At 34.2% G+C, this 21,033-nt stretch overlaps 1 protein-coding gene across 18 annotated transcripts in view; it reads right to left on the bottom strand.

Annotated features, from left to right (window-relative positions):
• The window catches only part of lrrfip2 (leucine rich repeat (in FLII) interacting protein 2), a 72,841-nt gene that overhangs the window by 35,154 nt on the left and 16,654 nt on the right, over positions 1-21,033 (bottom strand). For 13 of the 18 annotated variants that reach the window (XM_088601487.1, XM_088601494.1, XM_088601493.1 and 10 more), the window contains exons 3-4: positions 8,765-8,851; positions 895-945 (exon numbers count right to left, since the gene is read on the bottom strand). In XM_088601487.1, the coding sequence (XP_088457613.1) occupies positions 895-945; positions 8,765-8,851 (138 nt within the window). Of the gene's footprint in view, positions 1-894; positions 946-5,122; positions 5,143-8,764; positions 8,852-21,033 lie in introns of those variants that run through there. The other 5 variants (XM_088601500.1, XM_088601502.1, XM_088601504.1 and 2 more) reach the window with 2 other exon arrangements.

Below are 21,033 nucleotides of genomic sequence, written 5' to 3'. Positions count from 1 at the left end.
AATATAAGTCTATTTTTCTTGTTATTATGACTAAATAGATTTCTGTATCTTATTTAGTGTAAGTTCATTTAACAAAAATAGTATATATTGGCAAATAACATCAAAGAAACTCTATGGCTGATAAATACTGAACTTGTTTTGCATCCGCTGCACCTGGTCTTATGCTTGCAAAGCCTACCATTGTATGCAAAACAAATGTAGTGCAATACTGCTTAGCAAACTAGCAGCCTAAAGAAATACTGTTTGGCTCTCATTCCTACCTCCATTTAACTGTACTTTACAAGCCTTTCTTTCTAGGGAAAAAACACTTTCTGATGTCCAAAAAATTCCCTTTAGCTATTTCTTTTCGGAAATAATTTTTTCATTCCCCACTTCCAGTAGCTCAACTTCAATTCTGCATATTAGAATTCGAGATTTCAATTGTGGATAATTCTAAAACTAGATAGGAACAGGGAAGAAGCAATATGTCCAAAGACCCTTTCTGTTTCACATCCATAAGGGTCGCTCTTTCCTTTTTCATATCACAAAAATCCAGAATACCTTCTTCACTTTATAAGTTGGGCCTGCATGGCTTCTTAACAAATGTTAATTGTTGTATGGATTTATTATCTCATGCAATTATATTCTCTTTATTATCAATAATATCCAAGGCAGACATGCTTACACTATGTTCTGTGTGATTCACTCTGATCAAGTAATTAAAACTGTGTGGTGTACAGAAATCAAAACTAAAACATAAAATATACAAGCAAAACTCATACTGTAGTTTTTCCAAATTTCCTGTTCATTTTAGAGGGTAGATGCTAAAGAGCACTAAAAGCAACTCTAAACACACAGTGTATTAGTGAGTGACACGCTTCATGCATGTTTGCATTGACACACTCTTTCTCCTACCATCCACTGATGGATTTGTCCCCATTTTCTATCTGAAGAATGGCGAGAATGCTACACAACAGAGAAAGAAAGAGGAATAACGGAAAAAAAAACAATTAAATATTCTGAAAAAAACAAGGCTTAAGACAATGTTAAAGTAAAGGAGTAAAAGTAGTGCAGTAAAGACTGCAAGAAAATAAAACATGATTATTACCAAATGTGATTTAAGATCACAAAGAAGTATCACATTTTGGCTGTTTTACACCAATATATTATGTAAAAGAAAATATAAAACATCATGACATTTGCTAAACAGACGATCTCCAAAATATAGATGCTAAACCAGTTGATTTCCAGTCACCTGGAAAATGTCATCTTTTCACAACTTGAAAGAAGCCAGTGATTATAAAAAGAAATGGAACATTTTTAAGTTACACAGAATGCTAGTATTTTTCATCTACTATCAATCATATATTCCAGACAAACTGATATTATGCCAATGTTAAAGTTTATCATACAGGAAACATCCCTCAGGATACAGGTTTTCTATTTCAAAATACTAATGTGTCAGTTTCTTTAAAATAATACACATTACATTCCCAAGCAGGATAATCATTTTACACTTTCTTCACTTCAGTACTTAAGATACACAACTATTTTTTAGAGAAGACTATAAAAATGATCACTATAACTTAGACAACCACTCGTTTATTACTAAGGCATTGAAGTGGGACATGTATATATCTTACTTATCCACCATCAAAGTATCACCACTTAAGCACATTGTGAGAGGTGTTGATGGGGTCTGTTAATTTAGCCTCAAAACAAAAGTTACACTAAGATGCCATAAAGCTGACTTGCTTTAGCAACCCCAGTGGCTTAATGCTACATAATAAAAGACAGGAACGACACCCACAAACAGGACAAAGCAGACCAATGTCTGCTGCATATCAAAGGACAGAACCTAGAGCAAGACAGCGTAGGACAAGAGTAATTACATATCAAAGAACAGGACAAGCACTCAGATTGTGAAACAAACTTTCCTCTGACTGTAAGAGCTGGGAAACCCTTGCAGTTTGTCTGTTCTGCGGGGCAGACCCAGCGCGCGCTGTCGGACTTATTGAACTCAATAAAATTGAATCTACACAAGACTGTGTCCTGCTCCTCTGATGAAGAATTTCCCACAACAGGCATTTTATAAAGTGAAATATATAATCAAAAGGTTTTCTAAGATACATGGAAGCAATACCTTTTGATTTAAAGGTACTGCATACCAGGCCTTTTTATTCAGATAAATTTCATGTCCAATAATTCCAATACTGTATGCGAGTATAAAGTTTGTGGTGTATATAAAATATACTGTAAAGTAAAGGAGAATAGAAATTAGTACTTGTAGTTGAACCCACACTTTGACAAAGCTGTCTTAAAGATCTGCACCTTGACACAGTAAACCAACCACAAAATTCTCTTATCAACATCCCCAAAATTTTATTTAAACGAGCAATAACAGTTTTTCTTGTTAATACACAACCTTTTAGATTGCAATCAACAGTCATTAAGCCATCTATATTCTATATCCAAATATTTTTCTGAAGTAAGCTAACTTTACTAACTTTATAAGATGCCTGTATTACTCACTTTGTGGTACCTGCTTAATGAAACATAAAAGATAAAATTACATACAATTCATGTGGAGTATGTTGAGATTTAGCTGTTTTAACCTGCAAATACATACATTCACCAAACATATTAATGTAAAAGGAAATTGTATGAATGGATTTCTCCAAGATGGGAACAATCAATTTATTACCACTGTCAAAAGTCATTTTTTAACTCTGGACCACCATCACTACAAAGACAACTCATGCTACAGAACAAAAACAGACTAATCACAACACCTACATTAAGAGTTTTGTCTTAAATTTTAATTAAGAAACTACAAAATCTGCAATATAAAAACTGACATACTCTTCCCTCATTAAATGAGTTCTTTACTTAAAAGAACTCACAAAATGAGTGATACATTCAAATACCTATTTTTGTTATACGAGTTAACTTCTGCCACTAATATGAGCTCCAAGTGTGTAGTTCATTCTTCCACTTATTTTTTCTCTCCTCGCAGCTGTTTTATTGACTATCGTAACAGAAATTGTACTATAATTGTTATTGTATTATATTTGTTACGGTGTATTCTGAATGCATAATTTGTAACAAATAATACTGATTCAAGAATTTTAACATTTTATACAAAGAAATGTTTCATTATAATAATGGACACTATGAATGCACAGTATCGTATATGTATACTGTAAGTACATAAACTCAATTGGTTTACAGTACCTTATAGCCAGTTACGAGCACTTGAAACAAATCAGAGATCTTTACATATAAGTCCTCGCTTTTGTGATTTTTCACCTATGAACACACATTTTGGAAATAATTATGCACATATAGCTAAGAATGAGTGTATTAACCTTTAACAAAAGCACTAAATACATCATGCCAAAACTTGCTAGGTTTTTGTCTGCTATGAAATATGACAGCTGATAGCAGACAATGCTCACAGGAGCTATGGGGATCACAGAAAGTCAGGAAAGCAGTACTGAGTTCTGCAGTACTAAGATAATTTCTAAGACTCCATAGTCAACTTCAGAGATGATTAAACTTGGGAGTCTAAAAGACGCTCGATTCCTTCAGGCAGACATATTTTATCTTCTCTTTAAAAGGTTCATAGAAATTTACAATACACATAGCTGCAATATACTAAATAAATAAAAAAAAACAATAGGTGGCATATCTACAAATCTGACAAGCAAAAGAATGCCCTCCATTAAAATTCTTTAAATGTGTAATGTCCAACCACATAGCTCCACATTTTGACACTGTACCCTGTAACCTACTTTACTCTGTCAAAGGTTTTACAAAATGGCAAGGAGCTGGCATTGAAATGAAATGTCTCTGGCACTCAATGTAAGCTGTAGATTAAGAAACAGGCTTTCACAGGATCCTACAAATGGGACAATTATTTGAAAAGAGCACTTTCAAAAGTGCCCGTTTTCAAGGAGGTTTAAGAATTAAGGTCATTCTGATGTGTACAGTAGCATTCTTTAGCTAAATCCTTGAAGTGCTTAAAACAGATCTAGCTTTTACTTTTGATGCACATGACTGATAAAACCCAAGAGCACCTGCAGTACTGGACACAAAACATCACTGAAAATGGGATGGCAGGGAAACAGGAAGTTACATAAAGGAACACTTATATCCACTGTAAATAGGAAACAGCCATCTGAACTAGACTCATGACCTTGTAGCAATTACATAAACAAAGACAGACCTACATAGTGTTTTGTAAAAACTATGATCAAATAAATAATACACCTATTAGATTCAGCTGAAGAAAGCTTGAAAGCATGAAAGACAAAAAAACCCTTCTCACATCAGTTTTCAAAAGGTAGGATCTACTGGTTACCTAGAAAGAAATTGAACTTTTTAAGTACTGGAAACAGCTTATATTTAGACATGTTCTTAAATCAGACCAGTTTTTGTTCAGTGCCTTGGCTTAAAACTGTACACATCAGAGGTTTCTCCCAAAATACCTTCTTACACTTACACTGAAAATGAGTACGTTTCTACCTTAAATTAAACAATAACATCATATATTGATTATTAGGCATGTGAGTAACAAAACTGAGTACTTTGAAGAATCAAAGACAACACTGAAATTTCTTATCTGTTGAACTGTCAAATTTTAATCAAGAAGGTCATTATCTTAACAAGTATTTTAAATGAGTGTTTTTAATGTATTATATTTCTACACTCCATAATTGCATCTTGCCTGCACTTGTAAGCCAGCCATGAATTTTAAATGCAAACAGGCTTGTCTTTAAATAAATAATAAATAATAATGTAGAATCTAGTAAGAGAGAAATCCTCAGTACTAAGTTCCTACAGCAATTGATGGCATTAAAAAGAATGCTTTACCCTTCCCTTGACAAGTTAAAAAAAGGTTACAATAGAATCAAATCTAGCTCAATGCCACCACAAACACTGATTGTAAAGTTCACAATCTATTTTCTTTTCATTCAGTGAGTCCATTTTTTAAAAGTCCAATAAAAAAAATTCTCCACACTGCACATATTACTGAATATGTTCCATACATAGTTGTTTTTGCTATGTCATCTTTGATAGCATTATGCTCAAGCTTATCCAAGACCCATTTTTGTTATACTGTAAATAAAATGTTTCTTACCTGCATAGCTTTCCCTCACCCTGAAAATTTGCAACAACAAAAGAAATAACAGTGTCAACTCTATTTTCAAGGTTCCACTTAACATTTATTTCAACAAGTAACCAGTTCTTTGATAGCACTTTTATAGAAATGGATACTGTTGAACATATTCTGCGATTAACTACATTTTATCAGTCTGTATTCAAATTATGCCCTGCAGCTGAATGCGAGATGATTTCTAAAAAATAGTTTTTTTGTTCTGTAAGTGTGTATGCTGTACTGCCTCTGAATAAAGTGATGTATAAGAGGACAGGGCTGAGTATAATATTGCTCATTCTTTTTTACAACAGTCCCTTGGTTACTAATATTACAGCACTCATGAACAGAACACCATCCCCCGAGTGAAAAACATTCTCCAAAAATGAGCTTTCATAAAAATACCTCTGTGTATTACTCTGTGTGTTTTTTGGAAAACCTACAATAATAATTGATTGTTACAGTAGGTCAAAATATGTTATGTGTAAATAGTTCACTTTTTGCTAATTTACATAATGCAGGTGAAATAACATTAGTGTCAACAAAACAAAAGTGAAGTATGACAACCATGTCATCCTGTTGTAGTCTTGAAACTACCCAGTCAAAAACACTAAAACTTACAATATATTTAAGCAGTTAAATATTTTTTTATAGAGTATATATATGATAGCTAGCAGCCATGGCAGCCAGCTGAAGCCAGCCATATCACTTTGCAACTCACAACTGGCAGCCCGCTGAAGCTAAGCAGATGTGAGTCTTGTCAGTACCTGGATAGAAGACCTCCTTGGAAAGCTAAGGTTGTTGCTAGAAGATGTGTTAGTGGGGCCAGTAGGGGGAGCTCACCTTGCTGCCTGTGTGAGTCCTACGGGAGCACATGAGGACACTATACGGTAAAAAGGCGCCATCCTTCGGATGAGACATAAAACCGATGTTCTGGTTCTCTGTGGTTATTAAAAATCCCAGAATGTTTCTCAAAAAGAGTAGGGGTGTTACCCCAGCAACCTGGCCAAATATCTCATTGGCCTTTACCAATCATGGCCTCCTAATAATCCCCATCTATAATTTTCGCTTCCACACTCTGCTCTTCTCCCCACTGATAACTGGTGTGTGGTGAGCATACAGTGTGCACTACAGCTGGCCTCCCATCATCCGGGTGGGGCTGCACATTGGTAGTGGAGGGGAGTCCCCATTACCTGTGAAGCGCTTTGAGTGGATTGTCCAGAAAAGTGCTACAGTACAGTATGTAAGTGTAAGGAATTATAATTAATTATGAATAGAATCTTTGGTAATAGAGGTTAGCTATCAAAATGTTAACTATGGAGAATAATGATTCCAAATCATTGTTTAGGGTTCTTTCTACAATCATAATGTCAGCTGGTAGAAAATCACAAAAAGAAAATGGGGATAATGTTGAAGTACGACAGCTGAGCATTATTGAAATTAAAACAGTTCAAACTAATTTTATGGTACAATAAAATGTGATAAACCCGTATATACTAAAATAATAATTGTAGACTACTTTGTTTTAACCTGATAATAGTAAAATGAAGATTCCTAAATATAATTTTAAATTATATTCACACACCAAATAACTGAAAAAAATTAAATGAATAGCAATAAAAGTAAGCCTATTCATATAAGACCAAAGAAATATTAAGCTATCACATAATTCATTGTTAAAATGAAGAACATAAGCAATGAAAATTGTTTCTAACAAGATTCTACTCTGCTATGCTACACCTAGAACACTGTGCAAGTGTCAACGACTGCATCCTTACATAGGGAACATATTGAACTCTGATCACCTCAATCAGTGAGCTAATGTCAAGCAAAGTGACAGCAGCCATGGCTCCTAAAGAAATTGAAAATAAAAAAAATAGTTCACAATAAAGCCCACTCTGAATTTATGTTCCACTTCACACTCATTCGCTCACAAGACAGGAGTGTTTAGAACTACAATACAAACTTTCAACAATTCTAGGTCATACTGTACATTGACATGCCATTAACCTTATAAGGTTAAATCTAAATTTGATACATTTCAGTTTATTCAAATGAGATGCTACTGAGAGGAACATTTTATAGCACCCAGTTTCTTTAAAAATGTAGAATTAAAACTAATTTCAAAGTTGGAATATTTTCCATTTTGGTCTGAAATGGGAGGGTCCCTAGTTTTGTTTTTTTGTTTTCTTAGTGCAGGACTGCATTGACTTTTATTTTGTTGCCAACATTTGTCTGAAAGAAAAAAAGACTCAATATTTTTATGACCCATGGGCTAAAGTGACTAACTGTGCATTTCGTAAACTGCATTCTCTATTTTTCAATTTAATGGAAACTCCTTGAGCAGAGTATTTCAGATAAATAGAAAACAAGGTTATACAAATTCTAAAATCTAGTAATTGCTCGGGCTAGTATTAACAGGTATTACTTAAATTATTACTTTCATAAAATGTTTAAGATAAAAAGTTAGATTAAAAGCATTTTCAGTCTCTTAAAATACTCTGTGCTACTATATTGTCTACTATTAGATCAACTGAAGGTCAGCAAATAATCAGTAAAATTACCTAATAATGCATAGTAAACTTACAGTACCAAAACAGACTGAAACATTAGACTTTCTTAATGTTATACTGGTACTTACTTTCACCCTTAAAGCTGCTGACGCTTAAAAGCTTTTAGGTGTGTTCAAAGTTAGGTAAGCAGATATCTCAACAGAGAAACATTAATGAGAGGACACAAGTAGAAGCTAAGTAGAAGTGCATATTAAACTGGGAAAGGGAAAACGTTCTGCACACAGGGTGGTGGTAGTCTCAAACAAGACAATATTAATAAAGTTGATAGCGTGATAGGCTTTTAAGACGCATCTTGACAAAATCCTCAGACCACTTATTTATCAGCAACAAAGCCAGCTAGATGGGCCTCTATTTATTTGTAACCTTTCTTGTGATCTTAAAGAAAAGATCAAAGAAAGAATATAAACTTTCTACAAAAACACGAATATTTCATTCAGAGAAACACAGTCATACTTTTTCAGCTGTTACTAATATCACAAATCCTTCGCACTGGCTTAGATACAGCCATACACCATAATGCATTACTTAAACTTATGTATCATTTAAATATTTAAAAAATACATAAGACAAAAATCCAAGTGTTTAATAAAACGATACATAATTAATACATTTTCAGATGCTATGTGGATATATAAAATTAATAGTTTTCAAAATGGCTGCCAAACTTCCTATCACAGGTAAAGGCTGTACAGGACCTCTGAAATTCAAATTTCACAGGACCCAGAAAATCACCATGCTTCCTGCGCAGTACAAGGACAGGGAACCCATACACTCCAGTGACAAAGAAAGGCCACCTCCTGCATCTGGAGTCAGTTGTGTACATTCTCTTGAAAGGTCAGTGGCTTTAATATAGATACGCAGACACTGTTGCAAGGATGCCCTTAGAGACAAAATAAGATCCTATCGTAGTATTATAAAAAGCTTGAACATTAATTTTGAAATCTGCTTACCTTTCAGTTCCTCTCAGGAACACAAAAACACGTGCAAACCACAGCATGAAAGGCATAAGAAAAGCCCCGTTTTTGCAGTGCTATTTAAAGTGACAGTAGATTACCTCTTTCTGCTGCCGCTCCAGTTCTCTCATTCGGATGTCTCTTGCTTCAGCTCGTGCTGCCCGCTTCGCAGCGAGCCGTGCCTCAGCCTTGACAGAAGAGAAATAAAAAGCAGCAGCAAATTAGCACACTTGGGTTCAATCAACTGATATTCTAAAATCTTGTAATCATTATTGTATATACAGCAGATGCACTTCTAATTCCTCTATTGTTTTGTAATCAGGAATTGGCAAATAAACAGCTTATTTTTATTCTGTACTAAGAGACGTTTACTGCGCACTCCAGAAAACCTCAAAGCACATGTGAAATATTAACGAATCATAAAAATGGATCTTTACATGTAATCTGAATTTTGATATAATCTCATAAATATGTCTGGCATTGGAAGAAATGGTTTCATTGCAAATATCTGCCATGAAGAAACTTTCTGTTCATGACCAACAGGTTATGAACAAGAATTGTGGATCAGACCTAAACTTTACACGGTCATACCTTCCTCCCAAAATGCCACAGGGACGTAGTGATGGGCGTTTTAAAATTGGGTTACCATTTGTGTGATTCCACTATATTCGGATTACCCTACCTCACAAAACCTGGAATTTCCAGTCCAGTTTTTTTAACCTAGCCATTTGCATCCAAAATTCAGTTAAGTTTATTAGGTAAGTCTTCAGAATTCTGCTTACACAAATAGCAGAATTAAACAGAGGTTTTATTTTTAACCAGGAATTATCTTCTGTAGGTTATAAACAAAAGGTCACTCCAGCCTAGTAATTACACTGTTATCACTTCTCCCAGTGACAATTACATTTACAAAATCTAATTAACCTCAGAGGAGGCAAGGTTAAAAATTGCTTCATTTGGAATTATCCAGATTATATCTTTATCAGACACCAAAGTGGGGCACGACCTTTCATCATTCTTGGTTGTATATGCTTTAAGGTCAATAGAGTCAGAGGCAAGAGATCATACTGTGAGATGTTTCCAAACATCATATAGTGTACTGCATTGCAGTTTAAGTAAATGTTTTTCCAATATAATCCTGAACATGTTAAATGTTAAATGTCCTAAATGTTGTACATGTCCACTACTTTACAAAATAGAAATATTAAACTAATTACATAACAAAAACAAACTAAGGTTTTCCATCAAATTACATGTAAAATGTATAGCTTCAAATGAAAGCTACATTATGTAGTAACATCATCACTATACAAATGGATTCCACCAGTTAATCTGCACATGATTAGAGATACAACATGGATCATGAACAGGTTGTACTCCAAATCACTACCATTAACGAATAATTTCAAAATAACAGTTGTAATTTCAAAATACAATTTATACCGTACTGTACTCCACAAGTAAAATAGAAACAGTTTTAAACTGCTGTTCCTGTTGTGCATAAACCTCATTTTAGGAAATCAGGCATCCAATCTGAATGCATACTAATCCTTAATAAAAAGGATACAAATAAAAGAAGCAACAAAATATTTAACTTCAATCATTATTTTAAAAGAACCATTTTTGAAGAAATCTAATGTACATAAAGCTTACATTACATTTTGTGGCACTGACAAATACATTCACAACATCTTATTAACCTCAGATGGTAGACTATTTTTCTTCTTTTCAAAAGAGTCTACCATATTCTTTATTATATATTTCAATATATGTATCTACACTAAAACTATAATGAAACTGAAGACATGGATTTTAGAGCAAGATGTTAACAAAAGTCAAGGAAGCAAAGTAATTCACAATTAAAAATGTACAAGACATGCATTAGATGAAATCTACTTGATTCAGAACAGTGAAGCTGAGCAAATGTATCAATTTGGAACACTATTTACAAAATGCAAAAAAAACCCGAAAGAACAAAGAGTCAGAGGAATATCTTTGATCAAGAATTCAACACTATATTTGAGTAATTATTAAGGTCTTACAGGTCAATCAAAGGGCAAACAATGTAACATTAACTCATCTAGTCATGTCAGTGCCACAGTACAATACCTAAAGTTATAGGGGTGACGTGTCATCCTTTCAAAACAAACTAGAGCAAATTTATTATTGCACAGAGAGGGAATTGTAATTAAAATCAACAACACCACAGCACCAGCCACAGTCCACAACAGTTGGTATTATTTTTCCACTCACAGATGTGCTTTAATTATGTTAATGAAAGAAGTACTGTAATATAGAACAGAAATAAAGCTTTAACGAATCACGGATGTTTCTTAAATAATTATGGGTACCACAATACAAATTTAGAACAATACACAAAAGATAGACTGGAGGTTACAAACTACTACATATGATTTGTTAAAATTAATAGCTTCAGATAAGAAACCAAAACAACAATACTTCTTTTTTCTTAGAGTAATTATTTATTTGTTTCTTCAAAACCTTGACAACAAATATGGGAAAATAATATTTAAATTACTATTAATTGTAACCAGCCAAGATCTGCTGGCATGTACAACATTATTTTAGGTATTTAGCATGCATATCATGTGTCATTTCAAACAGAATGAAGAAAATGCTTCCAGTTAAAACTTGAGTCCAATCAAGAAGCACATTTACCAATATTCTGATTTCCTTGATTTATGTAATACTGTTTGTTTTGAAAGCTGAAAGAATTAGAAAACTGTATCTGCATCTCTGTATAGAAATACTTTAAGAGATGTACAGTAAATTAATTAAACTGTTTCGTTAGAATTAAAACAGTGTTTAGTCAACTTTTAAGAGATACAACTCAGAAAAACTTATAGACAAATGAGCTTATTCACCACACTTAAAACTGAGTAACACTGGAAAATATCACTTTGTATAAGAATATTGTATACAGAAGCATTGTATATACACGTTTATGAATACACAACAATATATATAAGAAAAACAAACATTGTAGGTGGATGCAGATGGGCAGTTGGACTCCAGGATCAACAAAATGCTCAGACCTCTTAGGTCAACCTGTAGGAGTGATCTGATCTCAGCAGTTGTCAATCAACATTAGTTACTGAGTAATGATGGCATCATAACAGCTAGTATAACAAAGAATGTATCATTCAACAAAAAAAAAATTTAATATATAGCTTCTGTAGCAAATATTTAACAAGGAGTAAATAATTTTGGTGCAGATACACAACTTCACACAAATGGCTATCAGCAGCTTTGGCTGTTTAGCTGAGATTCTTTCTGATTAACCTTTTCTAACAAAACTTAAGACTTAAAACAGTCCCATTTATGACTTAAGAACTAAGGCAACATTTTTCTTGTGGTACCATTACATGAGCTGCACATGAAGAGAATGTCTCTTAAAACAGCACGAACTGGAAAAATATATCACTTTCTAGAAATAACTAGGAATAGAACAACAGTGTGACTGGAATAGTTTGTATGATCCCTGTTAATACTTAGTTAAAGAACCCACACTAAACTCTTCTTAAAGTATGTGTTTAAAGTAATCTGTACTAAACACTCCATTAAAACAAGCAAGGTCATTAAATCTTTATTTAATTTAAACCATCACTTAATAGGCCATTTGAATACCTGTTGCCCTAAGAAGTCAGATGAAGAAATCTCATTTTTAAAACTGGACATGTTCAACCCTTGTAGCACTGACACCTCATTGATCGAATCCCAGTTTAAAGCTACCCTTGGATATTGGGGACAATCCTGATGAGAAGTGGTATCCCAGTGATGCCTCATGGGATGTAAATCTAGAAACATAGCAAGCCAAAGTTCCAGGACATTGATATTTGCATTTGAGAGAAAAGGTTTTGGCCTAATGATCTTATGTCACATTTATTAAGTGCACAGAAACAAGTTGCTGAAGACAAGGTACAAGTTGTAGAAGAAGCATCATGTTTGATTAAATTGTCTTATACAGGCATTTTAACTCTCATTTACTCATGAAACAAGTTATAGTCCCATAATGGTATGGCTCTGGTTTCCAGCCAGTGCCTTCCGAAGTTATGAGAAAAACTCCCTGCACATGCTGAAGTAATAGCAACCTTTGAAACTGAAACTAAAAAGTTTGCCAATCTCACTTGCCTAAACAGCAAATAAACATTAAGATTGATCAAGTTTTTTGTTATCTATGAAACTACTAAATCCAATTCATTTACAAGCTGTCTAACACAATAATCAACATAAAATGTACATCTCTAATTTGTGGAAAACAAGCCCTTGTAGTTTCTTCTGCTGGAACATTAAATGACAGTGCTAATACAGTACTGGTCAGTAAAGCTGCATAATCATGAGTCACTGTTATGGGTCAAGAAAATCTTTTATGATACACCACTAATGTATATAAACATATTTATCCATTCTCTGTCTCCATTTTGCTTTAAAGTATAAAGAGACACTTAGATAATTGTGGTTTTATAGTGGATCATGCTAGGGTCAGAACAAAGAAAAAAGAAAACTGTCCAAAGGAAGTTGCTATGGTGGACTACTTTAGATTGATGTGTAACTAAAAGCTGTCCACTGAGAACTAACATGAAAACAGCACACATGGTAGAACAGTCACTTTCAGGGCAACATGAGAATGTGAAACTAGCTTCTGGTACAAAAGGAGAGGGGTAAGAGTAAATCATTGCTTTAGTTTTAGTGTAGTTTGGCAGGATGTAATATATTTCATACTCTGTAATTAAGAACAATGCTAAAATAAAATAATTTTTAAATGCAGTGACTCAAATGTGATTTTGAAATTTGGTGTTTTCTTTAGGGAACTTTATACAAAATTACATTTATTTTTTTCTAGTGTGATCTTTGTTTCTGTGGAAAAGCCCCATATAACTGACACAGCCAGATTACCCAATATAAACAGTTTATGAATCACTGGAAAGATATGCGGTGGAGATATAATTACTAGTATAGCTTTTAGAGATTTTCCAGCATTTTTTGAGTCAGTTTATTCGGCACTCTACACATTATGTACCCAGATATAAACAAATACCATGTCTGTAGATATCACAACTGTATAGTCAATAAGAAACGTGTACATACATTTGTCACATTTCACATCTCCCACACTGAGGTATAAGTGAACCTAAAGCAGGAGCACTGCATTGGCAATACAAAAATGCGCCTTGCTTACAGCTGTAAAATTAACTTTTTTTTAATTTAGAAAATGAAACTACAGTAGCATGAAACTTAATATTTCTGCAAATTGCTACTAATAGCCTCTGAAGATTGTATTTTTATCTTCTACTTCAAAAGTTAGAGATTTATTTTTAAGATTACTTACATATTCTTTTCTTAAAAATCTTAATTTTTTCCATGTTCAATGGTAGCCAGTAAAAAGTAATCTACAGTATGCTTAATTTTGAGATCTGATTTTTCATAACTGCTCAAAGTAATGAGCACTTCAATCATTCCTATGGACCAGAATACCAGGCTTGAAGTAAACTCATTTGCCATCTCCTTTTTCTTTTTTTATATCATATAACACAGACATCAACTGTCTTCAGCACATTATCTAACTCAGTCAATCACCGTGGTGCACATCACAAAGTCTAAACAATGTTGACTTGCCTAAGAAATCTTTAATTTAATATTTTTTCAAAATGCTGTGTAGTATTTATCCTTTTTCTGTAAGTTTCCACAATCATGTGATGAAAATTGTTTACATGTTATACAATAAATGAAAGCCAGGTGTGGCTGGGTTTTTTATACAAACTATGACAATTTGCTGTTTAACCATCAGGATGGTGTGATTCAGAAGAATTTCCATGTTTTACCATTCTAAATGCTAATAGTGAAGCCCAGTTCTCAGTTTCAAAACTATACTTTTCGTTCTTTACACTGCTAGTATAAACCTCTACTATCACACAATTACATCTCCTTTTAAGCATCAGTTCATTTTTTAAACACACTGACACACTGACATATACAGAAGACAAGTTTATATTTCCTATGGAGAAGTTTAGCCTTTATTATTTAGCCTGAATTTAAGACACAATAAAAAAGAAAGACTGTTTATTGAAAAAGAAAATGAACCATTTTACGTTAACTATCATCAATTATTATCAGTGTACAAAAAAGGTTCTGTTTATATACTTTTCTACAGACCTTAGACTTGTTACTTAATTAGGGCTACTTGCCTTTGTCGAAACTTAAAATATTATAAGATCTTCCTCACATTGACAAACAGAGACAAGCTCAGGTATATCATTTATTTTACCTTACAAAAATTCAACTATATATTCAAAACTGAAACTTTTGGTGAGTTTTCCCTTAATCTAAATATTGCATAACAACATAAATTTAGCCTTTCTGAGACAGGAGAAATTTGAAATCCTCATGTGAAGAAGACTTTTTTGTAGAATTTTGAGAGCGCCGTCTTCATAATTCTTGTACACATTTTGGGTTTATTTTTTAAACAGATGTGAACTAAAAAGGTAGTAACAGTGTACTTGTTCAAAATATTTATTATTTTCAGAAATCCACGCAAATAGCAACCTACCAGCAGGTACAGTGTGTATTTATTCTCTATTGAAATTAGAAAAAAAACAGTATGAGTCACAAGGGAACAAGTTAACGGTTCATTCCATGCTGAAAAAAGAAGAAAGGAAACACAATGTTTCGGCTGTGGAACCTTCACATGCACGGTGGATGGATAGAACCTCATACAGGAGTTTCACTTTACACAGAATATTTGATTACCAACATACCCATTAAAAAGGTAACAAAATACAATACAGTAGATATAAAAAATATACTGTACTTGTGTATATTACAATTCTTTCTCAGTATTCAAAGCAACAAAATAAAAAGTTGCTATTCCAGCCTAACAAGATAAAAAAAAACTAGCTGTGCATTCTCATCCTTAATCCAAAAAAATGGTTCTGCACTTGTATGGAGAGCTTATTTTGTAAAGAGCAACTACAGCAAAGGCTAATTAAAGACTGACCAACCCCACACCCAGGGAATCCCTGGCTCCAGTTACTCCCTTCACTCTTCACATTGCATGTTTTAATATTACCACCCCCACTTGACAATGCAACGGACAGGACTACTTTCAAAGCACTTTCAAAAAAAAAGAGAGAGTCCAAAATGATGGTTTAAGTGAACAGCATACTAGTTTTACTTTTGCTTTCCACAACAGTTCTGTCACCAGCTTGACTGGTATCCTCAAATTCTTCTATAAACATTAAGCAAAATAAAAATACAAATTATTTTTCTTGAAAACAAATCCACCCAACTGCAAAAATCAATCAAGAAGACAAAAGGGGCAGGGGATGGATTCCACAATTGGAAATTGCATTGGAGAGTCTGAAGTAAAACCGACAGAACCTATTCTGTAAATATATTTTCCTGCTTTTACTACTGAAGGTTGCTACAGTATATAAATGTAAACCCAGAACTTCAATCCGTCATGAAACATACTCATATATATATACAGTATACACTCCCTTGAGCACAGGAAAGGAATGAAAAATGCACAAATTTAGATTCCTATTGAGAAACACTATACTTTAAGTCACATTAAGGGCAAGCAAGCCTACATACTATAAGCAATCATTTTTTAAGGACTGTAAAAGTGTAAATCTTAAAGGCAATAAATAAGCAGGTCACATGGATGATGTATTGAAAACAATGGGAAAACTAGGTTTTGTGTGGTATTAACATGAATAAAGCAAATTGAAGCAAGATTGCACATCCTCAAGATCAGGCACCATACATAAGTTTCTGGCCAAAGTTACAGACCTTGCTCAGAAAATTCACAACTCATTTTTTGAGATAATTAGTAAGTCCCATTCAGCTCTTAATTTGTATTTTACTGTTACTGAAATAAAACTATAGTTTCTTTTTCTGCAAATACTGTAAGTCATCAGTCCAAGCACAGTTCACACACATTCCTGCATTCACAAGTACAGCCACAAAGGCAAAGACAGTACACACAGAATGGCAGACAATGGGAAAGAGGCACACACTCAGTCGCATTTCTTTAATCCAGTTTTCAATGGTAAATGACAGCTGACTTGCTGCCTAAGAACTGTCCCATTGCACACTGCACCTGTTAGAACTGTCTGGCAATGTGACCTGCTCAGCACACCAACACAGCTGATCCTTCTGTTTTCAATACTATTTATAGCTCTTAGCTGTACCTCATATTTGTGCTTCTGACCTGTCTCAATCTATACCTAACTGGTTGATCTCTCATTTGGGGGAAGCAGATAAATGTAGGCCTATTTAATGATTAGAAACCTACACATCTGCTGTGCCTTAATCAGATCAATATCTTGCTTAATACTGAATTCTATGCTGTCAATTTAAAAACAAAAAGAAACAAAACAATGTAAACAAATTGGCATAGGGTATGAAATGAAGAATGAAGAAAGCTCTGCAGGAGCAGGAATTGCATGAATAAAGAAGTTCCTCACCCCTTACTTCCTCATCCACTCTTAAACAGTTACAGCAATAGGAGAGGGGCATCTGCTTCAGAAGATACATCTTTTCACACTTACTGTAGCCTATGTAGCAGACCCAGCAGAAGATGATGTTATTTGCTATGTTGTACACTATACAAGAAGCTTGTGTGCACTAAAGTGTTGGCAAAGCCCAGCATGATTTGCAAAGGAGCAATGAGCAGAGTAATGAGAAAAACTATCAACAAAATAAATGTTATTGGTTTCATCTTTAAACCGTCTCAGTATATTGCTTTTCGATAAAGTTGGCATATTTCTTTGTCATACATTAAGAGAATATAACATTGTAAACACTAACAATGTTACGTGGGTAAAAGACTTAGGCTGAAAAAGAGATTTCATATGAAAATGCTTAAAACTGTTAAGCTCAAATAAGTCCCTCTACATGTGTCTTCCAATGGATTGGTGTTATTAAATACTAACAGGAAAATGTGCTCCAGTAAAGATATTAAAAGGCGTTAAGTGAAAAAGCTCCCTCCGCCGGCAGGCGGAGCGACGCGCCGGTTGGAGTATTCTCGGTCGCATTTAATGGCAACGCCAGCTCAAAGATTTGGTTCAAACCACCAAATGGAGACGGGCGTGCCGACAAGCGGACCCTGCTGATACGGGATTAACGCTAGGATGAGAGAGATGTGAAAAAGCTGTATCCTTTACAGTAGACAGGGGTACTTATATTACTCTACACCATTTAAATTTATTTAGATAAAATGATCCTATAACAATCACAGAATTAGCACAAACAGGTATCAACTGCAGCACAAGGAACGGTTCCTCTATTGTCAATAAATTGACTTTTAATTGTGGAACTTGGAAGTACATGAATAGATCAAAACACAGCGTAAGTCTTCCAACAACGCTTTAAGCATTTTCCTCCATCACAGCAAAAGTGAACAGTGTCTGGCATTTCAAAATGTAAATGACTTCATGCTGTACAGTGGGCAAGGCTAGCTGAGGGCAGGGCGTGATTAAGAGTAAGTCAATAAATAACAGATGCAGTTTTATAGGAAAAAAAACAGAAAGCAGATTCCTCACATGACACTGAAACAACTGTCAATTTCAGTGAAAGAGACAAGCTGGTGGACCAAAATGCAGAAAATGGGAACAAAACAAGTAAGAAAGAGCACTTCCCTGTATGTTTCTTGTCAATGGATATGCTAAATTAGAAACAACAAGCATTATAATTATGTCAAACCAATTGCTCTTGCTTCCTTAAGATGCTAATGTAATTGTGGCATCACTATTAGACATTATATATGGCATTACAAAATTTTACTATAATTCTTTCTTTTTTTTCAGGCACCATTTCATTTTTCTAGGCACCTAATTACTGAAGACTATAAATGTGCACTTCAACTTCTTGTGAACTACTCCACAATTGAGCCTGAAAGCAAAGGGGTTAGTAATGACCACTAAAGGCAAACTAACAGACACACCAATACCACTCCAAAGACTCTGCAGTATAGGCATTCCCTGTAATCTGCAAAACACTTAACTGCAGCCTTTTTTCCACTGCTATTGTGAAAGAGCTTTTAAAGGACAGTACACACCAAGTCAAATAAATACCTTCACTGTTTGGAAAAACTACAAAAACTACACCCTAGATGAAACACCACCTTATCTGAGGGCACTAACAACCTAATATGTAGGGCAATTTAGACACACCAGCTAACCTGGACAGCACAGAGCAGGACTGTGGGAGAAAGCTGGGGCACTCAAACATACTCTACACAGATTTGGAGAGAAGACTCCACACAGGAGGAAAGCTTTTTGAATAGCACTAACCTCCATGCCACCTTGCCACTCTTCACTAGTAATGTGTGGGAGAAATTTCTAATAAAAATGTGGACTATGTATTTACTGGATATTGCAAATTCTCCTCATTCTGAGCATATGGCACATAGTGTGGCAAGACTTGCTACAAAACATGTCAGAGCTCTTCAACATTTCCCTTTCAAATTCTGAATTTGTCATAGAAATTAAACACACTATAATCCAGAGAAATTAAAGACGTCATCAGAAGCTCTGAAGAATAAGAAAATATTCTATGATTATATAGTCTCCTTGGTATGAAATCCATCAAAGCCTACATCTGAGTTTACTGTCTTCTTGTAGAGTCTGTAAATAATTCAGCCAAAGGTGACATTTGTTCAGTTTGGAAGGGCACAATGACTATACGCAGACATAGCAGATATTTGACACCCAGCTCCAATACTTTTCTATAATTTGCTAACCACAAGAATCTTGCAAGTATGAAGGAAACTGCATGCTCACAGGCTATATATCTATCAGAAGCAACATGCTTTCACTCACATCCTCCATGGATAAATTCTGAACACAGAGCTGGATGTAATTTGGATGTATATAATTTAAGATTCAGTTTCTCTTCCAGTCTAAAATTAGCATTTTGGAATGCACTCACTATTATCAGAAAGAATTCCATAAATAAAAGTAATGCAACAGGACACTTAACAGTGTAGTGCAGCACTGTGGTCGCCCTGTCATTATGGTAAGAATAAAAAAAACTTCTAAAATGGGCTTAAGGTTTTCACGAAGACACAACTAAACATCTACAGCTGCACTTACAGAGTATGAGATGTCTCTTAACCATAGAGCAGTAGCATTTTACAGAAGCCAGAAAATTTTCCTTTATGGCAATTTCGCTTCATATTTTGCACATGTAATAATTCCTCTAGATAAAAACAATTGAAATAATTTAAACAAAATTTGTAAATCTTGAGGTGTAAAATTCTTAAAAAGGCATTTAATACACTTTAAAAGTTTATTACAATAAATGAATATTAAATTCTAAAGAATAATTATTTCTTGTAGATCTTTACAATGTAAATTGAAAGAGATGTTTTAATGCCTGGGGTCTGCTGTTCTGATATATTATAGTATGACACTTGCAGTACATTGTCATAGTCAAGATGAAAAAATGTGTAACCAAAACAGCTTAGATAAGACTTAACACAATGCAATAACAGAACTATAAGCTACAAAAGTTACAGTTGCAGCTAGACTAATGTATTAGCTTGCGAACTAGCTATCTTCTGATGTAACGAATCGATATTCTCCTGATTAAAACGTTATTTAACCATAACAACTAGTTTGATTATACAGGATTCATCAAAGATGTAGGCTAGCCATAATGTCAACGGAGAAAGAGCTTTGTGCTTGAAATGCGTTGCTATTTGCTATGTTCTGTCTGCAGCCAGCTATCATTTTGTTTTTGCTATTGTGGCACTGTTTATTATTTTGCGCTTATTGAGACATTAAGTGTTTTTTCACTTAAGGGACACTCTATATTTGTAAGTGACCCACTGATTCATCTGTGGGGAAATGTTGCATTTTTTCTACATCTTACTAACACAGGTCTCAACGGTCCAAAACCCTAATGCGTCAGATATTCTGTCGAAAATTGCAATTGCATACTATTTATATCAATGGTTTCTGTTACGCACATACAAAAAAACCTGTAAAATTATTATTTTTTTCCTTTATTACTTCATTTGTTTCAATCAACCAAGACTTGATGCTAATACGTGACATTTTCAAACCAAAGCATGGGAAATTTGGTCTCAATGCAATTACGCACCATTGCAGCTGCTGGGCGGAAAATGGTCTTGCGGTGTCACTACAAAACAGTATTGTTTGGTCAGGTAGTCCGTCTAGCTTGTAAACAACTGCTGGAAACCCTGGTGACCCCAGCACGCACTTGTTACCTTAAATTGAACTACTGAGTATAGGCCTAGCACTTTCACTAATACCAAAGCTAAATATTTTTGGAATGTGTAATATTTTTTATGGCACAAATTCAAGAATTTACTAAAATCTAT

This window comes from Lepisosteus platostomus, chromosome 12, assembly GCF_059453375.1.
Source record: "Lepisosteus platostomus isolate fLepPlt1 chromosome 12, fLepPlt1.hap1, whole genome shotgun sequence".
Lineage (NCBI taxonomy): Eukaryota > Metazoa > Chordata > Actinopteri > Semionotiformes > Lepisosteidae > Lepisosteus > Lepisosteus platostomus.
Note: the sequence above shows the minus strand (reverse complement) of the source record. Positions and strands in the feature narration are given on the sequence as shown.